Source organism: Zea mays, chromosome 5 (genome assembly GCF_902167145.1).
Source record: "Zea mays cultivar B73 chromosome 5, Zm-B73-REFERENCE-NAM-5.0, whole genome shotgun sequence".
Classification (NCBI taxonomy): domain Eukaryota; kingdom Viridiplantae; phylum Streptophyta; class Magnoliopsida; order Poales; family Poaceae; genus Zea; species Zea mays.
Window position 1 is genome coordinate 187,942,825 of NC_050100.1, and position 11,445 is coordinate 187,954,269.

Sequence of the window (11,445 nt, forward strand, 5' to 3'; positions counted from 1 at the left end):
CTACTGCAAGCGCACCTGACCTGGGCGCGGGACGAACACGAAGGCCGCGGGACTTCCACCTCTCTCACGCTCGACTCCGGCCACCTCGCCTCTCCCCCCTTCGCGCTCGCCCACGCGCTCGACCCATCTGGGCTGGGGCACGCAGCACACTCACTCGTCGGCTTAGGGACCCCCCTGTCTCGAAACGCCGACAACGGTTAACCACGATACTTTAAGCAGCAAATAACTTATATTCTGATACATGAGTATAATTTGAAGCAACAAGTAAATTCCTTGGATGCCACATTAAACCTCTATATTGCTTCGAGATACTGGAGTGTTTATTTTAAGCAACAAATAACTCTTACGCCCCGTTTGGATCATTGGAATTGAATTCCATTCTAATAATAGTAATTTAGGCATATATCAATTAAGCTAATTCGGTTTTATGCAAAATATCTTTGTATATTATTATTAGCAAAATGTCAGAGATATTTATGTGTTACAATTTTACTATAGAGGAGTGAGACGAAAAGTGTCATTTAAGTTACAGAGTAGAAACAAATTCTACTAATGCATAAAATCATTTCCCACCCTCCACCCCATGAATTTGAGATAGTCTTATATCTGAACTTTGGAAAGTGGTGGAATGTCAAATTCCAAACTAAATAAGTTACTTTATTGAGTGAATTCCAATTCCCCTAAAATGAAGGGATCCAAACGCCCCGTTATATGAATAAAATAAATCTTATCATTGCTTCAAGATTTTAGAATGCCCATTTTTATTGTTTTAATATTATATTTATATCCTAATAACGTCTTGTGTAGTAAAAATAAAAATTGATATCCCAATAAATTTCTTGAGTGGCGAAGTTAGAGGTTGATTTTGCTTTGAGATTTTAGTGTTTATTTTTAAGTGTTTACAGATATTTAGTGATGGCAGGACGCATATAATTAGGGATGGCAGGACGCACCACTTTTTTTTTGGCAAAAATAAATTTTAGGGCTAGTTTGGGAACTACGTTTCCCCAAGAGATTCCTATTTCCAAAGGGAAAATGAACTAATTTCTCTTAGAAAAATGAAAATCTGGTGGGAAAATGGGGTTCCCAAACTAGCCCTTAATGTCACAATAAATTCAGATTCCAAAAAATCGGTAGCCGAATCTTTGTAGTTCTGATTCTGCCATCCAAGAACATGATACTTTCCTCTAACAAAAGATATACACCAATTTAGCAAAAGTTGTGAATATTTTGTAGAAGACTTCATTTAGATGATTTGGAAAAAAACTTCCCAACCCCTATTTTATTCCTAATATTAGCATATAGCCCGAGTTAACGCTACGATCCTGAGGAGGGTAGGGGTTGACGACGGCGACATCAACGTGAGGGGAGGGGTTGATGGCGTCGACAGCGGTGACAATGCGAGTGAGGGGGAGGCTGGGACGACAAGGTTGAGGGGAGGGAGATGGGGACAAATGAATGATGTGTGATGATCTAATTAATATTGTTCATTGGTAGGAGCAAAACTACGTAAGTGGTGGGTGCACATGCACCCACGATATTTTTTGCAAAATTAGTGAATTGGATCAGATTTTCACCATATATGTACCACCTATAAATTTTTATCATGCATCCTCAAGGTATATGCACCCTCATCTGATTCACTCTAGCTTTACAACTCTTCATTGGATTTGAGTGAGTAAGAGAGAGGTGGTTATCCAGCGATCTAAATCGTTGATTTTGATGATGCGTTAAGTCTAGGTACAATTTATTTGATGGTTTTAGTGGAGGTTATGTGTATGAGGTGAGTTGGTTAGGTGGGGTTTACAAAGTTTAAACTGCTGGATTAGATAGTGGTATAAATAACTGCACTAGCCATAAGCACCACATCACCGTGGATAGCATAATAAAAGATTTGGGATTAGTTTGAGAACTCTATTTTTAATGGATTTTTATTTCCTAAAGAAAATTAGTTTATTTTTCTTTGAAAAAATAGAAAATCGCTTGAGAAAATGGACTTCCCAACTAGCCCTTATTCCCTTAATATGATATTTTCCCCTCTAATCTAAAGACAACATATCTGGTGCACATGGAACATTGGTGCATGTGGTGCACATATTAAATCATCACCACTCATTTTATATCTAACGTCTCTAGTTGTTTGATACATTTTACTAAGAACACCCTCCAACGTGGTGATTTGTAGTGGTGGAAGATATTATTTGTAAATTGAATAATCAACTAGATACGTTAGATTTAAAATGAGTGGTGATGATTTAATATGTGCACCATGTGCACCAGTCTTCTATGTGCACCAGATATGTCCTCCTAATCTAAATTAAGATTAGTTAGGACACTCCCTTATGTAGTTTCTATATGTATTTAATTTGTACAGACACTATACATACAAACCACGTTTCCAATAAATAATTTATACAAAATAATATTTATCCAAACATGTGTATTTTTCTCATCCGTCTACGTACCAACGGTCAGATTTTGATTGGGTATACCCGGCTCGAAATTGTACCCGCGACATAGAAATATTCATACCCACTAAGTCAATCGAGCAAAAAACTGTACCCACACCTATGCCCATCGAGTATCCACCAATATATTATTGTAGACTAATAACATGTTTGGTTTTAGAGACTAATCTTTAGTCCCTATATTTTATTCTATTTTAGTCACTAAATTATCAAAATACAGAAACTAAAGTAGAGTATTAGTTTCCGTATTTGGTAATTTAGGTACTTAGTCCCTAGAGCTAGACACCCCTAAATAACATTAAGTCAGTGTTATAATAAATAAATAGATACAATATTTTTGTTTCCATCTAAGCACCAGTGCAACAGGAGAATGACTATATTTGGCTACACGCCCATACAATATCTAACTCATAATTACCGCATCCAATAGATTTAAATTTGAGTATAGAAAATAAAAGTTTAGTGAGTTCATGACAGTTGACAGACATATCATTGCCAATGTCTCATTGGTCTCTAGTACATTACAGTTAACACAACACAAATTAATATTCATTAATCAATGACACATGCGTCATGATAAATTGATAAATAAAAATAGCATGCAACAACCAGCTCCAGCATCCCGTGACATGGTGTATAGTAGCAGCCTACTGTCAGCATCAGCAGCCCGTGGTCGTGTCTGTGTCCATGGTGAAGTAGCAGCATGTAGTAAGCCATGATTGCTATGTATTTTTTTGGCTCCATTCTTTTATGGGCCTTAATTTTTTAGTGGATGTAGCATATTCTCGGGTATCCATTGAATATCTGCGGGTAAATTATTTTATCTATACCCGATCCAATGTATTTCAGGTATTCCACCTGATAGGACCTACGAGTAAGTTTTTTTTACCCGTATCCATATCCACGGTCCAATTGTCATCCCTATATGTACCATATATTTTCTTAGTTTGTTAAGAAACTTTTTTCTTCTCTTTTTTTGATTGTAGTCTCATATCATCTTTTGTGCTTGATTCACGCTCTAATTAATGAATGTAGAAATCATGTGATTTTGGACTTAAGAGTGCCCTTATACGCGTTAGTAACAACGGCGGAAATGTGTATGTGTAATCTTGATACGCAATTATGCAGCATTCATATGGTGAAAAATAGGACATGGCTGCTGGAATTACTTCCCAAATTAAGATGAGTAAAATGCGATTAATCATGTCGCTGATCCAGATCCTCGATCCGTTGAACGCGCAACTCTGGGCTGGGCAGATCGCCCTTTCCTTTTTAGCGCATGCCATCGAATGAACGACACGGAGCGCCACCGTATCCTGGCTGGTGGATCGCTGGATCTCATCCCGTCGCCGAGGATTAGCTTCTTTAATCAGGCCCCGGCCCGTGAGTGCCCGGTGGTGACATAGTACACTTACCCGGATGCACTGTATCACTACTACCCCCTATCCCAATCTTCGTCCACTGATCCACTGGTCCCGTTGCGCGATCGCGTTCGATGCTGTGATCCTGACGCGATCGCGATGTGACCAACGGTCCAACGCTGCGAAGCCACAAGTCGCAACGTGACGCGCGAGGCAGGCCAGGGCCGGGCACCGAGCGGCAACTTGCCAAAGCGCACCCGCCCGTCTGCCTCCAATAAAAGGCGGCCGCCTGCGGCCTGCCTCGCTGTCGCTGGCCAAGCCTGGCAGGCGCAGGCGTGACCGGGCAGAAGCTTCCGCATCCGCAGTCCTAGTCCCGCACCCGGGGTCGCTGACCGGCGACCTCATCGCCGAGGCGAGGACGAGACAGACGACACCGCACCCGTTACCAGCGCGGCGCACGAACCGGCCAGTTTTATTCGGCTGCCGTCGCGTGCTGCGGAATCAGGCCAGGGAAGTGTGTGGGGACCGGGGACAGAAATATCCTCCTGCTGCTCTTCGTCCTCGCCCTCGGCGTGCTCGCGGGCGGGCGGAGCGAGGAGGCGGATCGGGGAGCAGAGATCCCGGCCGGAGGGATGGCGAAGGGTGGCGGGGAGAGGGGCACGCTGCTGCCGGTCTCGGCGGACGACGGGAAGGGCAACGACGGAGGGGGAGGCGGCGACGACGCCGTGCTGTTCAAGGGGTCCGCCATGACCCGCCGAGGCGGCGCCGCGGCGCTCTCCTACATGGCATGCTCCGGTACGCGCTACGCCCGATCCTCGCCCTCCCGGGCTGCTTCGTTTGCTTGTCTCCGGGGGCGGCCGCGCCGCCGCCGCGTGGACTGCTCGCGCTTTCGGGTGCGTTGTTTCGTTCGTCGCGTTCGGGGAATTTGAATTTGGGGACGGGAGAGCACCTGCATCACGTGTTTGACTTGTTGCTTGCGTTAGTCGCACGTTTTCTGTTGAATTCAGCTACTTGATTTTGGAGTTCGTGCAGGATGGTTGACTCGTGCTTTGGGCCTCTCGTCCTTTGGCAACACGACCGAGCTTTTGGGGACATACCATTTTCGTAGTTCTGTTGCTATGGGTTATACGCAAAGTACATAGTACATACTCCATACACGTTTATATGAATTCTATAGGTAGGAGCTGGCTATTTCGTCCAGATATTAAATTTGGCATCATGACGAATCTGTGACACACTGTCTTAGTGTTAACTGAGTTTTGGTCTTAACAAATGGAGCTACTGTGCTGCTTTATCTGTCTTTCGAGTTTGGAGTGGGTCTATGCTTGGGCACACCTGTAGGAGAACATGACCACATAACCCTGTTGGAATAGAATTTAGACTGCAATACGCCATTTAATGAAGTAAAGCTTTCTATGTGGCATATGTATGAATTTGGATCAGACAGAGGGCCTGTCAGGAACAGTGATCATCTACTATATCATTTGGTGTTGATGATATGATGTAAATTGCTTCAATCCCCTGTTTGGATGATGGTTAGATTGGATAAGAATAACCATTTAATCAAATAGATGCATCACTGTCTTCATCTAACTATCTAGTAGCTAGCCTTTTGAACTGAAACCAATCCATTTGTCATTAGTTGCATGACAAAAGTGGAACAAAGGAAGGTGGACCCACTGAGGAAAAACACAAGAGCAAAATCAGCAAACCATTTTCACTTTAGGGGAGAGGGAGGATTGGTGTCGGAGATTTGAAGTTAAGTGATGAATGAGGGTTTGAATTGCACAATTAAACTCATCTTCCGTTTATATGTGCTTGCTGGATGTGGGAGAACTGTGAATGGGTTACTGTAGTTGGACTTCCCTTTTGCAACAACAACAACAAAACTTTTTAGTCCCAGCAAGTTAGGGCAGTATAGAGTTGAAACCCAACACAAACCACAAATCAAGGTTCAGACATGTGGATCACGACACGACACATCATCAAGAGGGTGTCAACCCGGTCCTTGCTTATTTAACACCATATCCGGGTTTCTATATGACACGTCGCTAAGAGGGTTACGTCACAATATTTTTTTTGTGTTTTTGTCTTTATTAGAATGGCTAGGGTCAACATTGGTTCATCAAACCTATCACAACACTACTCCTTTATCAAGGCTTAGGACCTGCTATGATGAAACAATGTAGGCGGAGTTTGACACCCTTTTGCATTCATGACTAAAATTGGACTGGAATCACTTTTGCATTCAAAATCATTCATCTAACACAATCTCTATGCTGCGAGTTTGGACATTGTGTTCTGTTGATAAATGATAATACCAGCTGAAGGAGTTTTGCACAATGCATGGTAGTTATTTTTACTTGAATAGTTTGACCTTAATTTTGGTTTATCTCCTTTGCTTCTTTCAAATATTTAGATAGATCACATATTTGCATCGAACATCTTCCTAAGCAAGGAAAAAAGAGTTTCCTGATCATTGTTTTGTTTGTTTCGTGTTCTCCTTAACATTTGCAGTGTGCCAACACACTATTTAGTTAACTTGTCTCCACATGTTATTTTTGTGTGCTTCAAGTTATCTTGCACTGTTAATCTGCTAGAAGTTTATACCCATATATGTTCATTTGAGTTTCTTGATGATTCACTTTGTGATGCCATCTTATTTAGCTCTAATAGAAGCATGGTAATGAAATAGGCAAATAGCCAATGCAGTGGTAAAGTCTAGGGGGGGGGGGGGGGGTTAGCAGAGACCATGCCCCCTAACATATGACAATATTTTTTACTGGTATATATTTTTATAAATTTTATTTATAATGAGAGAGAATATAACAAAAACCTTGTCATATATATTATTAGTGTCCTCTAAATAATACTCCCTCTATACCAAAATAGAAGTCGTTTTTGCCTTTTAATAAGTCCATTCAATAATTGATGTATGTGTTTTGTTTATGTGTCTAGATTCATTCTCATTTATTTGAATATATACATAAAAATGAAGACCTAAAACGACTACTAATTTGGTACAGAGGGAGTAAGATCATACAAAGCACAACTAGATAATAAAATCACCATATAAGTACATCCAAAAGATTGAGCTGGTAGATATGAAATTTCTAAAGGCACCACAGAACCTTATTTTCAACAGACATGTCTCCTACCACTAAAAAACATTCCCTAAAATCCTAGAATACATATGTAAGAAAATGTGGACCCGTATCAAGTCGATGAATTAAGAAAATCTGAGCATTCGTATCAAGTCGATGAATTAACTCACACGGTCACCACGAGAAACCTAATCAGTTGAACTGTTTTCGTTTTTACAAGTTGAACTTTTTTGTTGCCCCCCTCCCCCCGTTCAATTGGCTTTAATCCATACCGGCTTCTATTACTTCTATAGTGTTTTGACTATACGGATTGCAGCTGCAGCAGTCTGAATAACTAGCTTTAATCCTAAGCGAAGAGTATAGAGTTGTACTAATTTTGGTTTTTCTCTGAACCTTATTTTCAACGGACATGTCTCCTACCACTGAAAAAATAGTGCCTCAATCCTAGAATAAATATATAAGAAAATGTGGACTGGTGTCAAGTCAGTGAATTAAGAAAATGTAAGCACTCGTGTCAAGTGGAGGAATTAACTTAGACGGTCACCACAGGAAACCTAACCAGTTGAGCTGTGTTCATTTTTTACAAGTTGAACTTTTTTTGTATAATTTTTGGCTACGCCAATGAGCCAATGTCCACATAGACATGATGTCTTGCTATTGTTTTGTTTTCCATTTTCAGATCCGATTTGTGGTACTAATTTTGGTAATTCTCAATTTGCAGTGCTGCTAGTGATGTTTAACAAAGCAGCTCTTTCTTCATACAAATTCCCTTGCGCAAATGTCATCACGCTCCTTCAGGTACTGGATGTGTTCTGGCAAAATCGACATGCTTCATGCACATTTCTGGATGCAGTGCGTGAAAGGTTCATGTCTGTGTTCCATCGATTTCTTAGCAAACATTTTCTTTCAAGTTTTCATTGTTGTATGGGTCTATGTAATTAGTCTTGTCCAGGGTTCAGTTTCCACTGGTAACTAGTTTTCCCATTGAATACCAGGTGAATAAATCCTGTCCAAGAAATTCTGAATTTAAAATGTAAAGTGTAAATTGGACACTTGATGGGAACCACGGTTACGGTGGTAATTTGGGTGAGCTAGTAAAATTCAAGCTCAACATCTAAATTTTTAAATAGCAACGGGGGTGCAGGGAGAGACGTATATATTTTCTTAATCAATTTTTTTGAAAATATTTAATTTTGCTCCACTGTATAGTTCCAAATATCAACAAATGCTGCCTTAAATCTTATTTCAAGAATGTTACAAGTCTTGCTTGAAGTGCTGCAGATATTTCACTTTTGATCATCCTTGGGAAATAATGGATACAAATCTTTTGGTAGCTGTTGATGGAATGCAGCTTTATAAAACCTTCCTTTGCCTTTGGATGTCTGTTGGCTACACTTCTTGGTTTACATTTGTATTCTGTTGTTTGTGTATTTCTCATTTCTTCGTTAACACTTAACAAACATGTGCAGATGGTGTGCTCCACGTGCCTTCTTTATGTTCTGAGACGGTTAAAGATCATCTCCTTCACAAATAGTGATCCATCAGTGCCTTCTGATTCACTATTCTTTGTGCCGTTTAGGTTATTGTTGCGCACCACACCTCTTTCCTTGGCTTATTTACTCTACATGGTATGCTGACTCCCTTACATAGAAGATTAATGTTTTTAATAATTAGGCACTTGCATTTACTGTTCTTTCTTTGGTAAATAGCTAGCTTCGATGGAATCGGTCCGTGGAGTTAACGTTCCTATGTATACAACTCTACGACGCACAACAGTCGTGTTTACAATGACAATGGAGTATTTCCTGGCAAAGCAGAAGCACACCCCACCTATAATAGGCAGGTAAATATATGGATATTTGTTCTGGTGGCTGGATCTTATAATTACCAATAAACAGCTAGTGTAAGTTTCATTTCGTTTAATGCATATCTGCCTTAGGCAGTATCAAATATAAGCTTTGAACACATTATCCATTTTGTATAAGCCTCTGATTATATGAATATATTTATTTCATCCAATAGTAATAGGTCTCTGTGCCTGCTGCCGTACCTGTATCCTTTTTCTTGGGATACAGCATTTGTTATGCTGAACGTTTTCAGAACTTGTTCTGAATCTATAATGTTCCATTATCCGGTTGCTAACCAAGGTTTTATCAGTGTGGCTTTGATTGTATTCGGAGCATTTGTTGCTGGAGCTCGAGACTTGTCATTTGATGCTCGTGGGTATGCTATTGTCTTTGTGGCCAACATTACAACAGCTGTTTATCTTGCTACCATAAACCGTATAGGTAAAAGTAGTTTCTTTTTCCAACATATAATGTTCTTCCACGTTACAAAATCTTTCTGATTAGATGTTCTTTTTCTTCCCATAGGAAAATCTAGTGGCCTTAATAGCTTTGGCCTGATGTGGTGCAATGGTATTATTCTGATTGCCCTTTTTTCTTCTCGAACACTGTTTTTTATTGCTCTTAATTTCAACTTCTTATATCTTAAGATCTTATACCCCTCTTCTGGATTACAGGTCTTGTCTGTGGACCTTCAGTACTGTTCTTGACTTACATTCAGGGTGACCTAAAGAGGACCATGGAATTTCCATACCTTCATTCTCTTGGGTTTCAGGTAACATTGGATTCATGGTTAAGTTGATTTGTGCATTGCGGAGCCCCCTTTTCTTGTCAGTTTTACTAGGCATTTAAAAACTCTTTGTGGATGCACCTCATGAAATTCAAAAACCATGAGTCATTTTCATTGACTCCATCGGTGTGCTTGTATTGTCAATGAGCCAGTTAGGCCTTGGACTTGTGCTGCGTCTGGAAGTTTAGTTTGCAAGTCATTGTTCTGTTTGTTTCACTATCTTCAAGATCAGGCCATCCAGGAATAGAAATTCGCTTGAATTGCACATGTTACATAAGCACGTGAGGACTGCCTTGTGTGCAGTCAGAGTCTCACACACTCTCACCCAAGTCAAACTTTGCTTGTGCTCATAATTTTGATAATATCACCCACTAGTGTTTTAATATCATTTGTTATGTTCTAATTTACCAACAAGTATCCATAATCACCGTAAAAAAACAAGTATCCATAATACCATAGCAAGGGACATGTTTCAGCCACTATTACAATGACTTGTTGATAGTGCCTCCAGTTTGAAACCTCAAAATTGTTTCATTTGGTCCAATTACTAGTGTATAGTATAGCTGCTGTAGATGATCATGAGGTCACTTTACATGCTATTTTTTCCATACTAATTGAACACTCAAAACAAGTAGACAACGAAATAGTGAGTAATGTCAAGTAGTATTCCATTATATCATTTAATGTCAATAATGTGAAGTTATGAATGTCACTAATAACGAAATTTCATTTGTAGGTTGTGCTTCTATTTTCATGCATCTTAGCATTTCTACTGAACTACACCATCTTCTGGAACACAATCCTGAATTCTGCACTCACACAATCTATGTGTGGCAACTTGAAGGTACGGCTGCCATCCTTTCCACTCAACCCTATATGTCAACTTGCAAAACATTCTCAGAGTTCGCTGTTTCTTTAGGATTTCTTCACCGTTGGAATTGGTTGGGTGCTATTTGGTGGTCTTCCTTTTGATCTTGTAAGTTTTTGTCCTTGTTTCTTATGCGCCATTTATCTTTGTATCATCTCCCAGTAAATACTGAGACCAAGTTTTCGTATGCAGCTTAATGTTATCGGACAGGGACTAGGCTTTCTGGGATCTGGATTGTATGCCTACTGCAAGATCAGAGGGAAGTAGACGGAAACTCCATTCAGGGGCCAGTGTGCTTAACAAAGTAGCGTTGTTTATGCTATTTGCTCCTTGGAGAGAAATTTTGTAGGTGTCCTATATGTATTGAACTTCAGCCCTCATGAACACTACAAAACTGACAAGGAAATAGAGTATACCGAAATTTTGCTGTTGCTTTATGATCGTTTCTCTTTTAAACTCGTTTCTCTTTTAAACTCGAATAGACGTTTACAATGAATAACGTATGTATAAGGCGAGAGACTTGCAGAATACAATGAACTTATGTAAAAGGCACGTGATGCAAAACGATCTGACTGAAATCCGATTACTCTACATCCAGTCTTCAGGCTCAAATGTGAAACTCCTTGGAAGATGATCTGGCGGCCCCTAAATACAAGTTTTTCATTTGGCTAGTTATTAATAACAAGTGCTGGACTGCAGAGGGCTTGACTCTCGGAGTGTTGCGTGCTTTGTGAGCAAGAAGAGGAAACGTGTGACATATCATCTCCAGCTATGTGTTTGCAAGGAAATTTTGGCACTCTATTCTCTCCCCATTGGTTTTTGGGCTGTAGTCCCTAAGAGAAGTGATATTTGTTTTGTTGACCGGTGGAGGGAAGCCCTGTCCTAAATTCCTAAAGGCAATAAAAATGGATTCAACAGCGTTGTCATTCTGGGGCTTGGATCCTTGGAAACATAGAAATAGATGTGTCTTTGATGAAGCAGTCCTTGCCTTGCTAATCTGGTCGAGGGTT

The 11,445-nt window shown here is 40.3% G+C and overlaps 1 protein-coding gene across 1 annotated transcript; it reads left to right on the forward strand.

Moving 5' to 3' along the window:
- The first annotated feature begins 4,118 nt into the window (after positions 1–4,118).
- LOC103627409 (UDP-N-acetylglucosamine transporter UGNT1) lies at positions 4,119–10,872 on the forward strand. The gene is made up of 10 exons (XM_008647703.4): positions 4,119–4,624; positions 7,655–7,731; positions 8,403–8,561; positions 8,643–8,776; positions 9,091–9,221; positions 9,306–9,350; positions 9,455–9,552; positions 10,304–10,411; positions 10,487–10,543; positions 10,628–10,872. The coding sequence occupies exons 1-10, from the start codon at positions 4,462–4,464 to the stop codon at positions 10,700–10,702; spliced, it is 1,047 nt and encodes a 348-aa protein (XP_008645925.1). The 5' UTR covers positions 4,119–4,461; the 3' UTR covers positions 10,703–10,872.
- Positions 10,873–11,445: the final 573 nt, after the last annotated feature.